Source organism: Malurus melanocephalus, unplaced genomic scaffold (assembly GCF_030028575.1).
Source record: "Malurus melanocephalus ecotype Western Australia unplaced genomic scaffold, MMel_1.1 scaffold_87, whole genome shotgun sequence".
Classification (NCBI taxonomy): domain Eukaryota; kingdom Metazoa; phylum Chordata; class Aves; order Passeriformes; family Maluridae; genus Malurus; species Malurus melanocephalus.
In genome coordinates this window covers 1361250-1379971 of record NW_026623319.1, presented here as the reverse complement: position 1 = coordinate 1379971, position 18722 = coordinate 1361250, and the positions used below count along the sequence as shown (strand labels likewise).

The 18722-nt window shown below is 41.4% G+C and overlaps 1 protein-coding gene across 2 annotated transcripts in view; it reads left to right on the top strand.

Annotated features, from left to right (window-relative positions):
• DCAF1 (DDB1 and CUL4 associated factor 1) overlaps positions 1 to 18722 on the top strand; it is a 48169-nt gene that overhangs the window by 13949 nt on the left and 15498 nt on the right. For both annotated transcript variants that reach the window (XM_057368028.1, XM_057368029.1), the window contains exons 7-22: positions 33 to 536; positions 1690 to 1791; positions 2978 to 3136; positions 3291 to 3470; positions 4288 to 4497; positions 5682 to 5851; positions 7026 to 7150; positions 8225 to 9485; positions 10384 to 10582; positions 11287 to 11369; positions 12121 to 12205; positions 13596 to 13829; positions 14367 to 14460; positions 14924 to 15028; positions 15794 to 15867; positions 16768 to 16872. In XM_057368028.1, the coding sequence (XP_057224011.1) occupies positions 33 to 536; positions 1690 to 1791; positions 2978 to 3136; positions 3291 to 3470; positions 4288 to 4497; positions 5682 to 5851; positions 7026 to 7150; positions 8225 to 9485; positions 10384 to 10582; positions 11287 to 11369; positions 12121 to 12205; positions 13596 to 13829; positions 14367 to 14460; positions 14924 to 15028; positions 15794 to 15867; positions 16768 to 16872 (3690 nt within the window). The remainder of the gene's footprint in view (positions 1 to 32; positions 537 to 1689; positions 1792 to 2977; positions 3137 to 3290; positions 3471 to 4287; positions 4498 to 5681; positions 5852 to 7025; positions 7151 to 8224; positions 9486 to 10383; positions 10583 to 11286; positions 11370 to 12120; positions 12206 to 13595; positions 13830 to 14366; positions 14461 to 14923; positions 15029 to 15793; positions 15868 to 16767; positions 16873 to 18722) is intronic.

Here is an 18722-nt window from a genome sequence, read left to right as displayed (position 1 = left end):
ATGTTCTCATGAGTACTGCTTTTGTGGAACAGGTGGCGCTGGTGCTTCGTCGGCTMCGAGAGTTGCAGGTCACTGAAATGACCACAAAACAGGAAAACAAGCGCCCCAGTCCTCGGAAAGTACCATCGGATCCTCTGCTGCCCCTCGATGAGGAGGCTGTGGATATGGATTAYGGGGAGATCACAGTAGATGGAGAGCAAGAGGAAGTTTCTGGTGATATGGAGATCTCCTTTCATCTCGATTCAAGTCATAAGACCAGTAGCAGGGTAAACTCTGCTGTGAAGCTAGATGATGGGGGACTGAGAAAAGGCAAATCAGGGAAACAGCACGAAAGAGACGGCTTCCGCAAGGCCAAGCAAAAACTGGGCTTCTCCACCTCGGAACCCGAGCGGATATTTGTTGAACTGTCCAACAGCAGCTGGTCAGAAATGTCCCCGTGGGTGATTGGCACTAATTATACACTTTACCCTTTGACTCCTGCCATAGAGCAGAGGCTGATTCTTCAGTACCTGACTCCCTTGGGGGAGTACCAAGAGGTAAGCATATGAAGGGGGTAGGAAGCACTCTGTGCTCTCWTTCTCCATACAAAGCCAAGTGGAATTGTGGGCAAAACTGGCAGAACAGTTACATCACTYTCTGATATTTCCTGTCATGATTAAGATTGGTAACTTAGCCTGAGTTGTTGATGACTTTCAGATTGATGAAGTCATTAGTTTGAGTATTATTTGTGATGTAATACTCAAACCTGAACCTATGAAGTGTGTGGTCTGGTGGTTGGAGCATGGCCCTGGGGGTTTTATTCTGTGTTTGTTGAATTTGCTTGTTTACATGGCACAGGACAAGTCACTGTGTTTGAAATGCAGACATTTTTCCTGTTTCCTGTGGGGGATGTGATAGACTTCTGCAATTGAAAGTTTGAGGAAATAATGAACTTGAAATTCTAAATGAAGTGGTTTGTGTAACCTCTGCAGTAGTTCTGATGAGAAGTGGCAGGACCCATGTTATGCAGATGCTTTTGAAAGCTGGTATTAAATGGACAAAGTAATGTGGCTGTGTCAGATTTACAAAAGTGTGTTTCCTTTTTTTTTTTTTTTTGTGGACTAGCGTAATTTGTGATAGAACAAAGCAACAAAGTTGTGCTTTGTGATAAATGTTAATGTGTGTGCACATGTGTGCCTCGCTTCTGTGAGAGCCAGAGGAACCATTACCCCCTAACATAACACCCTGCATGCTGACTGGATTGCTTCATATGCCAGCAATAATCAGCTGTAAAAATAACATTTATGAATGAATAGSATAAAGGTGTTCAAAGAATGATGCAAAGGGTTTTGGTTTGTTGCCCTGCTCTCCTGTTTTTTCTGTTCAGTTGTTGGGTAGTTGTCTTTGCACAGATGGAAGGTGGAGCCTCTCTCCAGGTGGTATCTGTGTGGATTTCCATAGCCGCACTTGAAGGAGAGTCTTAAGATTTCCGTGTGGCAGCTGCCATGCACCTTGCTGCAGTCAGCAGATGTATTACAAGAGGTCTGTTAACCTTTATTGCTTCCTATGGATGGAGCTGGTTACCACTGACCTCTCATAACAGGTATCTGCTAATAGGGGGAAAYTGGGGGTTTGAGAGAGTATAAACCAAAAAAGACTTTGTAATTCTCATGAAACATTCAGCTAGTGTCCCATTTTTATTTTTCTCAGCTGCTACCCATCTTTATGCAACTGGGATCRAGGGACCTGATGATGTACTACATCGATTTGAAGCGAACCAACGATGTTYTGCTCACTTTTGAAGCCCTTAAGGTAAATTACTTCTATGAAATATAAAATATACTCTAAACATTGTAAAAACATAGATACATGCTTGCTATATGTCAAAGGTAAGTGCTTATCTTCTTTCGGCCTGTGTCTTCCAGCATTCCCTGGGATTGGAATTGGCTTTTGCTCAACTTGAATGTATTGCAGTTTTGTTTTTAAAAGTCTCAAGTACTTAAGATGAAAAAAAACAGGAAAGGGAGGAGGGAATAAAGAGATCTTAATTGTGCAGGAAGGGCCATTCATTWCACCTTTCATCTGCCTATTTGAAGATGGTTTTTCTGTGAAATGGTTGTGTTCCTGCTGCCCTTAGATGGCATTCCTGAGTTGTACCACTGCCATCTCAAAGGACRCTTATGAGGGGTAAGGAGCATAAACATCTTACTCATAGAAGCCCCAGCATGACACCTCTGAGCTCAGTGGTTGAAATACTGGTTTTGTGTGACTGATCTTCAAAGTTAGCTCCCCAAGGTACAAAGCCACACAAAATAACTTGATTCATGCCAAATCTGAAGTGCAGCAGCATAAGTTAAACATTTCTGTGCATTCTTCCCTTCTTTCGCAATAACTTCTCTGCCTCTGATCCTCCAGAGTCTTCCTCTCTGTCTGTTTATTTGTTTGAGAATTTATTTCAAAGGATCAGTGTCCCTAAGAAGCCGTAGGTTACTTCAGTCAGGAGTGAAGTGGRGTTTACAGTAGTTCTTACTGTTTTCTCTTAAGTTATAGGTAATACAGAAAAGCAGTGTGCAGTACACTTCAGTGMAGCTGCAAGGTTCTCTTTCATTGTCTTTAGACTTCATTTTGTAAAATTCCTTGTGTCAGTAATATGYCATAATCAAAATTCAAATGGAAATTTAAATAGTGCTTACTGATAATAGAAAGAGTGAATTTGAAGACAATAGAAAGACCTTAAGGTGGCCTGTTGGATATATTCAAAGTTGCTCTGCTTTTCTTGTATTTCTTTTGCAATATGTGTTAAAAAGTGGTAGTTCCTCTTTTGCTTTTGTCATCGGGATAAATACTACATTCTCGATTAAATGTAATGGGAGGAGGAAATGAGGTGGACAAAGCACAGAGCACTTGCTTTTTTGGCCATCTGCTTTTCTATGGAATGGGGGTGGCACTGATGACAGTTTGAAGAATTACAGTCTAATCTGCTTTCATCCTTTCTTAGCATTTGGCATCATTGCTGCTGCACAACAAGTTTGCGACAGAGTTTGTTGCACATGGAGGAGTGCAGAAGTTGCTGGAGATTCCTCGTCCTTCCATGGCAGCAACAGGAGTGTCGATGTGTTTGTATTATTTGTCGTACAATCAAGATGCTATGGAGAGGGTAAGGGTTCTTTTTGTACTTCAATTGCAGTGATTCCCAAGTGAAGCTGGGAATAACGGATACTTGTCCTCTGCTTCTCAAAGAGCCCTCATTTTCCTCAGATGAATTCTCTTCAGCAATCTGAARTCCTCAAGATTGTTCTTTTGCTTTCTAGGTGTGCATGCACCCCCAYAATGTGCTTTCAGATGTAGTGAACTACACTCTGTGGTTAATGGAGTGCTCCCATGCCTCGGGCTGCTGCCATGCCACCATGTTCTTCTCCATCTGCTTCTCCTTCCGTGCTGTCCTGGAGCTCTTTGACAGACACGATGGGCTGCGACGTCTGGTTAACCTGGTAAGGGGTGTGGCTTTAAGTAGGGAACAGGGGTTTAGGGTCACGTTCTGCATCCTGTAAGTGCAACTGTGAAGAGTTTTGTTGTTTGGTTTTGCTTGGGGCTCCTCCTCAGTTCTCAAGAGGTGGGGAGGTGGGTTGAGTTTTCTAAGCAACATTCACATGCATCTTTATATCGTTATTATTTTTATGATTATTGTCTAGAGACATGCTACCCTTTGGGACCTTTTTGGTGCAACTCCTGGGTTGTGCAGTACTCATTCCAGTAATGGTGGCTTAGTCCAGATGTTTCTTACCACTCCACATACATGTGCACCCCGTTGGATACAAATAAGTGCAGCCTTGTTCCAAGAGAGGAATAGCTGTGCTGCAGTAACTATGGTACCTTCCGGGCACAAGYGACAGTGTTTGTGTACAAAAGCTGGAATGGCTGCAGGGTGTTGCTGTGCACTCCCGCAGCTTCGGCTGTGTCTAACTCAGGGACATCAGTGCTGCAGGGTGCACACGCTGTGTGGTGCCATATAATGCCTAATAGAACTTGGCACAATGCTGCCTGCAGACCTACACTGATGTGACATCTGCATTTCTGTCTTCATAAATAGTGAAGGAGCAGGCATGGTTCAGTTTAGGTTATCTACCCATACAGAGACCCCTTTTTGTTCAGACAGCCTTTGTCAGCTCTCGGTGTACTTCCATGTCCTGTACAACAAAGGCAGCATGTTTGGGTTTGGTACGAGAGCCTCTGAGAGTTGCAGGTGCTTTTTTTCCTGACAACTSAGTTGATGAAACTTCTTTTCTCTCACCCAATCTCTTTCTGAAGATAAGCACTCTGGAGATCTTAAACCTGGAAGACCAAGGAGCCCTCCTGAGCGATGATGAGATCTTTGCTAGTCGCCAGACGGGGAAGCACACSTGCATGGCCCTGCGTCGGTACTTTGAGGCTCACCTTGCCATCAAACTGGAGCAGGTGAAGCAGTCGCTGCAGCGCACTGAGGGCGGCATCCTGGTCCATCCACARCCCCCCTACAAGGTGAGGAGCACATTGCAGCTTTTCACATGGTTCCTTCATTTCTCAATTGATTCCAAGCTGCAGATGTGTGTAAATACCCTTTGAAGCCAATGCAATAATYAGGCAATGTGCAATTATTTTATTTGTACTTTTTTCCTCTTATGTGGAATGTCACTGCAGTAGGAAAATGCAGAAGAGCCCTTGAGGTTCATCTGAATTAGATTTGATTAAGGCTCCTGCTCATGTGCTGTGGTTCCCTTTCCATCTCTCAAAAACTCAAAGGCAGGTTGTTTTTGATACTTGTGGGGGTTTCTAAGGTTTGAATCTTTGAAAGGACAAAAYCTATTTGTGTATAGAGGTGCATAACATTGAAAAACTTATTTCCAAGTTTAATTTGATAATGATAACTGAAATGTCTTTTGGACTCTGCTGTTTTTAGAAATTACTTGGGACATCCAGGTGATAATATTCAGGTGATAATAATCCACAGTCTTGGCCATGATTTTTTTTTTCCTGATTTCTTCCTGCAAAGCTGATTTTGTTTGTTTGTTTTGGTTTTTCTTGGTTGGTTTGTTGGGGTTTTTAAACTGGATTTTATGGCTGCTTATTTTGAAGACAGCAYGTTCACCTGTGGTTTCTGATTTAATTTATGATTTTCTAGAGGAACTGAAGTAAGAAAATATAAGGGTGTTTTTGCTTCGGCAGAAATCACTTATTTTCAGTAAATGAAGACATGTATATAGGCTGTTGCTTTCTTGTATAATTTAAAATATTGAAAGGCAAATTTGCTTGGAATTTTTTTTAGAATTCAATATGTTTTGTAGTCAAAATTTAAACTGTAATTGAATCTTTTTATCAACCTTTTAAATATTTTAACACAAATGTATTTTAAATGATGGTGTAGTAACTACTGGATTAGTAGCTTAAAAGCAGAGCAGAATTTTAATTTAATGTGACTTTTTAAGTTGGCCTAGGCTTTTTAAGACTGTAAAGGAATTCAAAGGATATTATCCATAAGCTTATTATTGTATATTATAGTGACAGTTGCTGTATTCTTTTACAATTGGGGAATAAACCAGAAAGTAAATACTTAATCTGCAAGACACAGTGGTAGTCTAATCTTGTAGATGCAGTTTTCAGTTAAAGCCGAGCGCTGATGTGCAAGTTTGTAACCCTTGTGATCTRATGGTGTCCCTTCCCTGCAGGCCTGTTCCTATACTCATGAGCAGATCGTGGAGATGATGGAATTCCTGATTGAGTACGGTCCAGCACAGCTTTACTGGGARCCAGCAGAGGTTTTCCTCAAATTGTCTTGTGTCCAGCTCATGCTTCAGCTCATTTCCATTGCCTGCAACTGGAAGACATACTATGCAAGGTGAGCTGTTGGCTGTAGTGTTCTGTCTGAGTGCAGTGGCTCTGTTTGAGCCACACTTGTGGCTCTTGGGCAGGGCATTACAGTTCCAGATTTTCTACCCTGATAGCATTTAAAAGAGGCACATGTTGGTTAGTGCTGTTAGGGCCTGTGCTGGGGCCACGCAGTGCTTATCAATTTTAACTCTGGGGAAAGCAGGACTAAAATTTTGAGGTAGAGAGAGGGATGTCAAGAAATTTTTGAAGAGCCAAAATGCCTCAGGCTTTTGTTTACTATGACACTGATTTACCAGAAAAGCTGAATCTCAGTTCTGTGCCACTTTGTATATGTCTGAAAATTTGTTTAGAGAAAGGCTAGAAAATGCTCCAAGTAGAGGGTGAAATCAAAGCAATCCTGGAATGGTGGACTAGGATTCTCTCCTTATTTCTGCTGCCTGCAGGAGCTCCTTGCCTAACTTAACTTGAAAGCCTTTGAAATCTGGCTTTTGCAATTCTCTGCCTCCCTCCCTCTCTCAGGTTGCACTCTCCTAGGTAGTTTCTGTTCTCCTGTTTCTGTCCTTCTGCAGCTCTTTCCTAATTACTRCCTGGGTTAACTCTTGCCTTTCCACACAGGCTTGTAGACCTCCTATTTTTTGCTTTGTTCTGCTCTTTCACCTCTTGCTGAATATCCCTTTTYACCTTCCACACACTCTTGGCTCTCTTAAACTGGAGCCTAAGTTGGTGGTTTTTTGACCATCAGAGTTGTCTGGTTTGCTGCTAAACAATTTCCCTTAACTTCCAAAAAGCTTCCTTCCTAGTTGACTGGTGACAGAGTATTTTGGACAGCAGTGTTTCCCAATTAAGATGTAGAGTTAGATTAGATTTGGAAGCTTAATTTAGCCACAAATGCTTTTATGGGTAAGTCTTAACATTCTTATTTTTATAAGTACAAAATTACAGTGCTTTCACGAGCATGTGGGATAAATGTTGGCAGCCTGGAGGCAATGGTGTGCATGTGAGCACTGCCTTCTGTGGAGACCAGTCCTTTTCATTCTAAAATCAAAAGGCACCATCAAATGCAGCAGATGTTTCTGATTTACTTCCATTTGTTGGTGTAGAGTGTATTGAATACTGTTTCATGTTACTGAAACAACTCTGTACATRCAATTCTAAGAAATTGTCCTGTTGTTGTCTTCCAGGAATGACACAGTACGATATGCTTTGGATGTACTGGCCATCCTGACTGTAGTTCCTAAAATCCAGTTGCAACTGGCAGAACCCGTGGATGTGTTAGATGAAGCTGGATCTACTGTTTCTACTGTGGGTAAGCTGAACATGGTTCTTATGACTTACACATTTATCAGTTGTCTTCTGTTATGTGGTTTTTGGCTGGCTCTTCCTCACCTACAGTGAGACAAGGGTTAAAATAATTCATGTACTCAGAGTTCCTGTCAAGGATGGAAACAAGTGGGAGAGTGCACTGTGGTTAAAATTGTGTCATGATTAGCACAGTGATTGGGTTACAAATTTACATGCAGTTCTTTCTCTTGCCGTTGTTTTCAAGAGCTCATTCAATAGGCACATATACTTTCATAATGGGACTATTAGGTTTCCTCGGTTTTCSAGAAATTTAGGTCTCTTGAGGGAATGGCATATGAGAGTATGGGAGAGGAACAATTATTGCTGTGTGAGTTACACTCTAACTGGTTACGTCCAGGTTCAGCATGTAAATGAGTAAGATGCGCCTGGACCAGATCCAAGGCTTCTACTTTAACTGGAGCTTCACTTTTTTTTTAAGGAAAGAAAAAATAAAAGGCAGGCAGARTACTATATATAGGTGAAAGACAAATTTCTTTTGCACAAAAACTCAGTAGGCAAATATGAATTCTGTGAAAGCTTTGATCTTCTGAAGCAGGCATGAAACTAACAGAAATTCTGTGGGGCAACAAAAGTAACCCTAAAGTTTCTTTTTTGCCTCATTCATTTTGGAAGTTGTGATATGTTTATTTTTTCCTCGATGAGTTGGTCCCCTTCCTTCCTCGTAGTGTTTACTTTGTTAGTGTTTATACCAGAGAATTGCTCTCTGCAATGAGAATCAGAGCGTGGCTGTGCATCTTCACTTGGGTCCAGATACCTTAGGTTTGCACTCCTGGGATGAGAGGTTGCGTGACACTACCTACTGATGATGAAGTGCAGGACCASCAGTGTGGGAAAGCACTTTGCTAGGGAGGTAGAAGAATATATCTTTAGACTAGTTAGCAGAATTTCAGGAATTCCTGGAATTAAGGGAATTACCTGTATTTTCTTCAAATTTATTGGAAGACTCCCTTACTTGTCTGATCAACTTGTGTAAGATACGTTTTGTAGTACTAAGGAAAGTACTTCTTTTCCTCACTAGGTATTAGCATCATCCTTGGCGTTGCTGAGGGTGAGTTTTTCATCCATGATGCTGAGATTCAGAAATCAGCCCTTCAGATCATCATCAATTGTGTGTGTGGCCCAGATAACCGTATCTCCAGTATCGGGAAGTTCATCTCTGGGACTCCTCGGCGAAAGCTTCCTCAGGCCCCCAAGAGCAGTGAGCATACGTTGGCCAAAATGTGGAATGTGGTGCAGTCCAACAACGGCATCAAGGTACTGCTGTCATTGCTGTCTGTGAAGATGCCAATCACTGACGCAGATCAGATCCGGGCACTGGCCTGCAAAGCCCTGGTGGGGCTGTCGCGCAGCAGCACCGTCCGGCAGATTATCAGCAAGCTGCCCCTGTTCAGCAGCTGTCAGATCCAGCAGCTGATGAAGGAGCCGGTGCTCCAGGACAAGCGCAGCGAGCACGTGAAGTTCTGCAAATACGCYGCTGAGCTCATCGAGCGCGTCTCGGGGAAGCCCCTGCTCATCGGCACGGACGTCTCTCTGGCGCGGCTGCAGAAGGCGGATGTGGTGGCTCAGTCGAGGATCACGTTTCCTGAGAAGGAGCTGCTGCTGCTGATTCGGAACCATCTCATCTCTAAGGGCCTTGGGGAAACTGCATCGGTCCTTACGAAAGAGGCTGACCTGCCCATGACAGCAGCATCTCACTCTTCTGCCTTCACCCCTGTTGCGGCCGCTGCCTCTCCGGTGACTCTGCCTCGCACTCCTCGCATAGCTAATGGCATCTCGGCCCGTTTGACTACCCACGCTGCTGTAGGTTCCACTGCCACCTCTGTCCATGCTCAGGCAAGGCCRTCTGCATCCCAAGGTCCACCTGCCCTTCCAGGCCCTTCTTACGCCAGCAACTCTCCTCTCATTGGCAGGATTAGCTTTGTCAGGGAGAGGCCGTCTCCCTGCAACGGCAGGAAAATCAGAGTGTTGCGACAAAAATCGGACCATGGCGCCTACAGCCAGAGCCCAGCTATCAAAAAGCAGCTGGACAGACACCTTCCTTCCCCACCCACGCTGGACAGTATAATCACAGAGTACCTTAGGGAGCAGCATGCCCGCTGCAAGAACCCTGTTGCCACCTGTCCCCCTTTCTCTCTCTTTACTCCCCACCAGTGTCCTGAGCCAAAACAGAGGCGCCAGGCGCCCACTAACTTTACCTCACGGCTGACCCGCAGGGCAGCCTTTCCGAAGTACGGAGGGGTGGATGGTGGCTGCTTTGATAGACACCTTATATTTAGCAGGTAAGGAAGAAAAATGTGTTATGATTCCTCTCAGGATGTACCCTGTGCCAAAAAGCCTTACCTGGATTCAGGCTCTGCAGTCCCACAGTGCAGTATCCTTGGAGACAAAAGAGTTTTCATTCACAGTGATAGCGAGAGGGCTTTAAATACTTTTTCAGTAGTTCTGTTTGTCTTTTCCATAGTGCTGACTCTTGGTACACAAAGCACACTTCATTTTCAGTAACAACATTGTGTAATGAAGCTCATAGCTCTTTGTTCTTTGGAAGGTGAGTATGTAACACCAGTTTCACATTAGAGTGTATGGCATAGCCTTGAGGATGGCTGGCTGGCTTATAGAAATCTATATTTTGTTCTTGCAGCTGAATCTTCAGTACCACAAGTTGCCTTTTTATGTGGTCGTTCCTGAAATTAAATGGAACRTGATGGAAAGTTTATCAAAATAAAGGTTACACATTCATGAAGGCAACTTCACAGTGAAAGCAGGGTCACCATGGGAAGTTATGATGTCAGGACATTGTTCTGCTGATGTGATGTTGTCTTGTGTTTAGTGTTTCAAAACTGGGATTTTTTTTCTTTTTTTTTTGCTAGCTCTTTGTAGTTACCCAGGTGATGAGATTACAGGTTTTCCACCAGTCCAACTCTGAAGATGGAGTCCAAGTGCTTCAGCTTAATGATGTGCTTTGACAGAAGTACCACACAGTGGAAAACAAAYCCTGAAATATTGCAAACACTACTGTAACACTCAAGCACTAGTCTTCAMACTGACACATAGCTTGTTCCAGAAGAAAGCTATCACTTGTGCTTATGTAATCTTTAAGGGCTGGATTTAATACTATCACACAGCATTTCAGTTTTGCTTCTCTCTTTTGGTTTACCCATGTATTTTTGCCTTCTYTAGGTTCCGTCCAATTTCTGTGTTCAGGGAAGCAAACGAGGATGAGAGTGGCTTTACCTGTTGCGCATTTTCTGCAAGAGAACGATTCTTAATGCTGGGTACTTGCACGGGGCAGTTGAAACTCTATAATGTGTTCAGTGGACAGGAAGAGGCCAGTTACAACTGCCATAACTCTGCCATCACGCACCTTGAACCATCCAGGGTAAGGAATCACTGACCTATTGTGATTTTTATGCCTAAGCCCTGGTATGTTTTCGGGACAATCTGGATATGTACATTTAAAATATACCTACTGGCTGGCCTGTAATACCTGTCATGAAAGCATTTGTAATAGTTACGTATTTTCCCTCCTGTGAGTTCTACACTTAGGTTTGTTTTTTCCAAAGGTAATAAAGTAGATACACAGTGGCTATGTGCCTTCTTAAGATACTAATATATATGTTTGAAAGTGGAAAAATGCTTGAACTTACTATTACACATTTATTTATGTGTGAGATAAGATATCAGAGTAGAGTTTATATAGCCTCCCTTTGCTTTAGAAAGAAATCTTTCAGGGGATGATTCTGGGAAGAAATAAAAGATTTGCAAGAAGAACGAACTCCACTCACAGGGCATCAAAATTCAGCCATGGATTATACTGTTTTTTTTTCTACTGTTAACATCATAGAATGTTCCAATTGTTACCTGTAAAGGTTTTCTTTGTCTACCAAGGGCTCTTTATGTTTTACATAGCATTAGATACCTGGATTTTATCCCTGTAGGAGTAGTTAGTATTAGGCACAAAAGTCTGCTYTGTAGTTGCTACATTAATCTTGTAAGTGAAAGTTAAAAGTGTACAGGTAAAATGATAATCTCTCTTTTCCCTGGTATGCTTTTCCCTTTCTCAAATCTAATCTGGAAATCCAGGATGGATCTTTATTACTGACATCTGCTACRTGGAGCCAACCTCTGTCTGCATTGTGGGGAATGAAGTCTGTCTTTGATATGAAGTAGGTACCCTCTGATTCAGCTGTGGGGTGTGCTGCAGTTGGAAGAACCATTTGATAAAGGAATAAACTCTGTAGAACAGAATAGCATAGATCTCAAAGCAAAACATGATCCCTTACGGTGGTATCTTCCCTATTTTTTTTTGGTACAGAGCAAATTCTAAGTTCTACCTAAACTCCTGTTTAATGCAAGATAGATCAGTAAAGTCGCTTTGCTCCTGAAGGCAAAGAAACATGTTTGTGTTTTTGTTTATGTTTGTAAATTATTYTGGCATTCTTTCTGTAGCCAGTTCATAATTTGACTAGCATGGTGGTTTGCATGGTGTAATTGTTAGACCTGGATGCAAGCTCTTTAAAATCGATTTCAATAACTGTAATTATTTCTTCCCATAACAAAAATGGTGGGAAAACTAATTTTTAAAATGTTTGGTTGTTGTCTACTTCAGTCGTAAGCAACTGTTTTGGTTTGACCTGTGTGGAGTCAGCTGGATGCCTTTTTTTCACAGGAGAGGTTTAACTTCCTCAGGCTGCATGTGTTCCAGTGTTCATGGTGCCATTCATTGCTGACTTCTCCAAAGAGTGTTACATTTATGGCAGGGCTGAGTTTGCTACTGCAGTATGCTGTGGTCAATGGCAAAGGGGAGGGTTTTCTGCATCCTTTGTCTTTTGTTGAAACCTGTGCTGGAAGTGTTGGAGTACATTRGGTCACGTGGAATCTGCAATTCCTTGACTTCTTTACTAACTGTATCTGCAGGCATTCCTTCCCTGATGACCACTATGTGGAGTTCAGCAAGCACTCTCAGGACAGGGTCATTGGCACAAAGGGAGACATTGCACATGTAAGTACCAGGAAAGCCCATGGCTGTTAAGCTCTGGCAGGAATATAGTTCTCTGTAGGATGTTTATTAACTGATGTGAGTTCTTTGATACTCTGTGTAATGCTTCAGAGGAAAGCTCTGAAAGTGTCAAATACCTTCTCCCTATTCATGAGGGTGTAATCTTGATCATCCTAACCAGCTATAGCACAAGTAGTGTGGACATGTTGCCTCTTGGGAGTATCCTGGGCAGTTGTGGATTCTGCTTTGTTTTATTCATTTGAGAGAGATTATGCAGGATTTTTTCCCCTCTAAAGTTGCTTTCTTAGCCTTACTTTTCAGTAATTGTAATAATAATAAAGTTCTGCTATAAACAGTATCTCAGTCAGCTGCTGTGGGAAATGACTTATTAGAAGCATCCTGCTTTTACCCTGCCCCCCAGATTTGCAGCTTACTTTTGGGTAATTTAACTTCACCACAATACCTTCAGAGAGTACTGTTGTAGTGCTTTGCATGAATCCCTTCAAACTGGACAGACAAGGCTTYAGAGAGCTTGTGCTTAGCAGGGCTGATTTGCATTTGTTATAGGCCYCATCTCTCTTGAAAGAGAATTTGCGTAAAAAATTGTCATGAAATATAACTTATTCAAATCATTTATAATTTTACATGTTACTCTGGTTTGTTCAAGTGAACTCTCCATTCCTGCCCAGTTTTTAACTTGGATTTAGCTGGAAGTCAGATCAGTTTGTTATTGTGTTTATCTGGTAAACAGATTTGTTTTCTAGTTTTATAAAATATTTTCCTCTGTAAGTTTAAACAAGGGCTAGGCTCTGAAGGATGTTACAGGTCAGATTTATCTGAGATGATCATAAACACTTTGTATGAGTTTAAAGCCCTTTTTATATTCCCAAAGTTTCTTGTGCTGAAGCTCAAAGTTGCCTTTCTGTGTAAATGCCAGGAATTCAAACTCCTTTTCTGTAGTTTCTGGCTTTTTTCCCCTCACTGTGTGCTTTGGAGTTTTAATGTTTGTAAATACCATCTGCTCTGAAAGCAGTTCCATTTCTGAAATAGTTTCTGGCTAAGTGGTACCTTGTGATTGCAGCTTCCCAGCCCACTCCTCATAGTGGGGTTATTTTATTTGGAACTCATCCTGGTTGTAGTGAAACATGTCAGTGAACCTGCAGTAAGCCAAGCACTGCCCAAAACTTGTTGAGAGGCTTGGTTCCAGCTGTGAAAAACTATTAAAGGGCTGGTAGGAAGGGTTATTTATGGAATGCTGTCACATGAAACGGAAAAGTGAAATGGGRAATGGGGTGATTCTGTAAGCAGTCTAGTAGGGGGTACAGGGGATTATTTTAGGCACAGATATATTACAAATTGTGACTAATCTTTCTTTTTCTTTTTAATCTAAAAGATCTATGATATTCAGACTGGCAACAAGCTATTGACTCTGTTTAACCCAGATCTTGCCAACAACTACAAGAAGAACTGTGCCACCTTTAACCCCACTGACGACCTTGTCCTAAATGATGGTGTCCTCTGGGATGTCAGATCAGCACAAGCCATCCACAAGTTTGACAAATTCAACATGACTATCAGTGGTGTTTTCCATCCCAATGGGCTGGAGGTCATAGTCAACACTGAAATTGTATCCTTTGGCCACTGTGGTAACTGCTGGCACCTAAAGAATTGGTAGGGATGAACAAGTAGCTGTTTGCAGAGTTGTATTATTGGTCTGCTGTATTACATGTTATATGTGGTAACAGGAGTTCCCATCTGTGAATCAAGGAAGAGTAGGGACTTTTAGAYAGGTAGCTAATTTAAATCTAGATTTCTGTCTCTGGTAAAGTCTAGAGAAAATACTTAATACACAGAGAGAGAGACAGGTTTTCTGTTCTGATACACTCCATGGCACCTCAGCTCTCTTCCCATGTCTTAACAAGATCAACCTTGAAAGTACTGCAGTGACCTCTCATGACTGGGAATGRCATTTTGAGTAAGAGCTTTTTAATTCTGAACACATGGAATGGAATTGTAGTGCTAGAATCCAGCCCTGATTCCATCATATTTGTGAGACASAGGCAGTGAGGTTTCTTGAACACAGTAAGTTAGTTCTTTGCCACTTCACTGGAAAGGAAATGGAAATTTTCAATTGTTTGTTGCTCCTTAGCCTGAATTTTTTCAGTGGGACCTCCGAACTTTCCATTTGTTACACACAGTACCTGCACTGGATCAGTGTCGTGTGGTCTTCAACTATACTGGCACCGTGATGTATGGAGGTAGGATTTCTCCCCTTACATCACTCTCCTAGGTCACCTCTTGTGAGATAAATAGATGCTTGTTCAGTGAAATGGGAAACTTCAGAAACTCTGTAACTCCAAGCCTTACTGGTATGTGTRAGCTGGATTTGTTCCAGAATGTTCATGCTACGTGTATTGCTGACAAAGACAGTTTTCTGTAACATCAGCAATATCACAACTACTTTGTGAGATTATAAAGCAGCCTATTATATAATGGCAGATCTGGTGATGTTTGAGAAAATAAATTCGTCCTCTGTATTGAGTTTTGATGATCTGTAATATCAATAAAGGCATATCTGGAAGAGTGGATCGTAAATGRATATTGCCAAGCTATTAAGTATAAAGAAAATTCATGTCAGAGCCTGATTTGATCTGAAGTTTATTAATGGTAGTGACTAATGGAAGGCAGATTTTTTTGTTGAATAATCTTTCYTTGTTCCAGCTATGTTGCAGGCAGATGATGAGGATGACCTTCTGGAGGAGAGAATGAGAAGTCCCTTTGGCTCTTCTTTCAGGACATTTAATGCAACTGATTATAAACCTATAGGTAAGAGAGGAGCCAGTAGCTTTGTCTGGAGGTTTGAAGGTCTATGGAAAGTTCTGCGTAGTAACATTCACTTCTCTCCTTTGCATGTGTGAGAAAACAAACTGCTGTRTCCTATTCTGATGGATGCAGAAGAGTTGGGTTTAATACTGAAATGTTTTCAAGTATCATATCCTATTCAGTGTGATTGCCTTACTTGCTACTGTTCAGCAGTCCTGGCTTTATTTCCTTTCTTCTTTTCCAAGYAAGGCATAATCTGAGGCAGTAGGTCACTTGGCCAGGATGGCATTGGTCTCCTTTCAGATGGGGCTCTTTTTTTAGCTCCTGGAGCTAAGCTAATTTCTACTGTGGACATAAACAAATGTGGCTTTTGCTATTAAAAGGGGACATAGGCCACAACTAAGTCTCATTGTTACCACCTATTCTGAAGGATGATCTGTTGTTTACTGTGCTTAGGAAAACCAATAAATGTATTATCAAGGGAGGAGGCACTATGCAGAGCAGGTTGAAAGTTTACATGGCTGTTTTTTACCATGGTCTCCAACATTTCTACTCTTTATTGCAGAAGAATAACTTATAAATGTTCATTTCACAACCCTTTYGAATATTCAACCCTAAGGCTGAATTGCTTACAAATGTTCATTTCACTTCTGTTTCAGCTGTTGTTTCTTTTCCCACAATTGTATTACTTGCTTTTAGACACTTTTTTTCATTGAACAGTAAGGAACCTGCAGTTAACCACTGAATTTGTTCTGTGATGTTTTCCAGCCACCATAGATGTAAAGCGGAATATCTTTGACTTGTGTACAGACAGCAAGGACTGCTATCTGGCTGTCATTGAGGTAAAGCAGCTAAAATAAACTCTGGTCTCTGTAGCTSGGGTTTGAATGCACTGCTTGTTGTTTCATTTTTGGAGCTCGTGCTGGTAAATTCATGTCWTAAGCAGTGGTGGTGTTTTGATGGTGCTAAAGATGCTGTTGGCTTTTTATTCTGCACCTCCTGCAGTCTTGTTTTGCTGCCTCTCATTCCTTAAATTTCCAWACACATTTGCTTCTCTTCTTCAAATTCTTCCTCCTTCAAAATGTACAGAGGTTTTCTTTCACATGAGCATAAAGAGAAATGTGTTTTTTTCCCTATTTATAGCAATACTTTCCTATTATTGCAAATTAAAATATGCACTGTACCAAATAACTGGGAAATGTAATCTTTCTGGGGCTTCCCATAGAGCTTTTCTGTGAATCACTCATATTGTTCCTTTTATACTTGTCTTTCTACCAAAATCCCAGAAGCCAAGGATTTGAAGCAAAAATTATTGAGCAAACCTTCTGGTTTGTTAGGGATGCAATTCTTTGCTTAGTAATGTTGTCAGAACCCCATTTCTTGAAGCCTGATTATGCACATCAGCTTTATATTCTGTGAACCACTGAGACCTACAGGCCACAAAAGCAAGTCAAGAATTTGTAGCATGGCAAACTTCATATTTAACTACTGAAGTTGGAGAGGACAAAGGTTGTGAGATTAAAATAATTTTCTTTTATAGAAGTCATTGGAAATGTACTTCAGAGAATATGGCAAGTCTTGAAACCAAAAAGACTCATTTTTGTTGCTAATTGTCCTGCTGCTTGTAAATGGGAGGGAAGGATTTTGGCACTATTTCTGTGATTGAGATCAGATGTAGCATTGAATATGAAAGCTGAGCTCAATACCTGAGGCTAACTTCCTTGTGGGCATCTCCCCTCCAGAACCARGGCAGCATGGATGCCATGAACATGGATACGGTTTGCAGGCTCTACGAAGTGGGCCGGCAACGACTGGCAGAAGATGAGGAGGATGAAGAGGAAGATCAGGTGAGAAGCATAGCATTAACCTGGGTGTTCAAGAGTAGCTGTTAGCCCTTCTTACCCAGAGAGGCCTCATTTSGCCTCACCTAATGTGCAATAGATTGCTTCATTGTCAGTGTAAACTAAGACTATCAGTACTGTTCACACAGGTTCTGTAACTTTATGCAATGACACAATCATTTATAGTTTATTTATTAATTTCCTTWAGTATTCAGTCTTGATCAGAAGCTTTGCTTTTTGTTCTGCTTTTTTTTTTTTTTAAACTATTTTGACCCCCAATATAGACAGTAGTGCTTGAGGTTTTCCTTGTTTCAGTTTCAAGTCTCATATTTGGACATAACTTATCACCAGTTTCTGAAAGAGACACAGCTTGTGACTAATGAAATGAAACTGTGCAGTACTTCTAAACAGCAAAAGGTTTAAAGAATTGTAAAGGGGGATGTAGGTTTGCCCTGGAATGTGTTGATTTTCCTTCTTAGATCAGCTGTTTGATCTCTGACAACTTGACAAAAGAGCTCAGAACTACAGTAAGTGCCCCTCAGTGCAACTGGTAGAATACACAGTAGAACAGAATGCTTACTACAGTAAAGTGAGAACTAAAATTCCACAGAATCACAGAATGAATTTGTAACTTTCTGTTATCAGGTGTTTTGGGGTTTTTTTTGACAGGCAAAAGCCTTATGCTTCAATTCCCTAAGGATTTTAAATGCGTTGTTCTTTGCTCTTTGGTGTCTGCATTCTAGCAAATCATAYATTTGTATCTCCTGTGAGAAAAGCTGACTTCACTTTTTCCAAAAAATGCCAGAAGGAATACTTYGGTGGGGTTTTTTTCCAGACTGGGTGGAAAGCTGGATTTGTGCTACCCTTTCTGTCTCTAAATCTTTTTGTTGTTAGGTTAAAACCTGTATTTTCTAGTTCAGAAGGCTGGAGAGCAGGTCTCAGGAAAGGGTAATTTTCTTTGCAGTGAGTTGTTTTTGTTGTTATTACAATTTCACTAATTCTGAAGATAAAGCAGTAAGTTCTTTGGGTGTGAAGTTTGCTTTCCTGGCCAGTGAGGCTGCTACATGGCTGCAGTTGAAGTCTTGGYGTTCTTTTGAAATCATTGGTCACTGGTTCTATCCCTAGATTGGATGGATTAGAAGAATAGAATTTCTTGGTAAGCCATGGAAAGGGAGATTATTGCTCCTTCCTTCCTTCCTACTGAGCCATCCAGTGCTTGCCTTGGGCATAATTACTATTTCTATCTTTGCTTCCACTGTTTTTGTTCACTTGCAGCATATTTTAGGAAAGGATTTCATATTTTCTTTATAAAATCTCCAAGAATAGTTTGTAGCAGAAATGAGTTTTGCATTGTACAATGATTAATGAGCAGCTGTCAGGGCACTGCTTTGCAAAATCACTCTAAGTGTTGACTTAAGGGAGATTTGTGTTTGTGCAAGGCAGTCAATGGTTCCACGCTGTAACACCAGGTACCCAGCAGAGATAAGGGATCTGTCATCCATCAGATGTGACTGGGGACACTTTCTGTCTTGCAAATAGATGTGGCCCCGGGCAGAATCTAAGTGTGCTAAAAGCTTTCCTGTGAAGCTGATGGAGTGTTCAAAGCTGCTCCTGGGTTGGTTTGCAAGCTAAGAGTGATTAGCTGGTATCGCATAATTGCTGCATTTTACAGTCTCCATTTCTGGACCCTGTGTGTTTCCTAGACAGCAACTTTSAGGGATGGTTAGAATCAAGTTTCTTTAGTAAGAAAGATTTGGTTTTAATATAAAAAGCATTTATGAACCCAAATTCAATTCCATGTATGTATATCTAGCCAAACATACACTAAGCCCCTTGCTCTCTGTCCCATAGCTGCT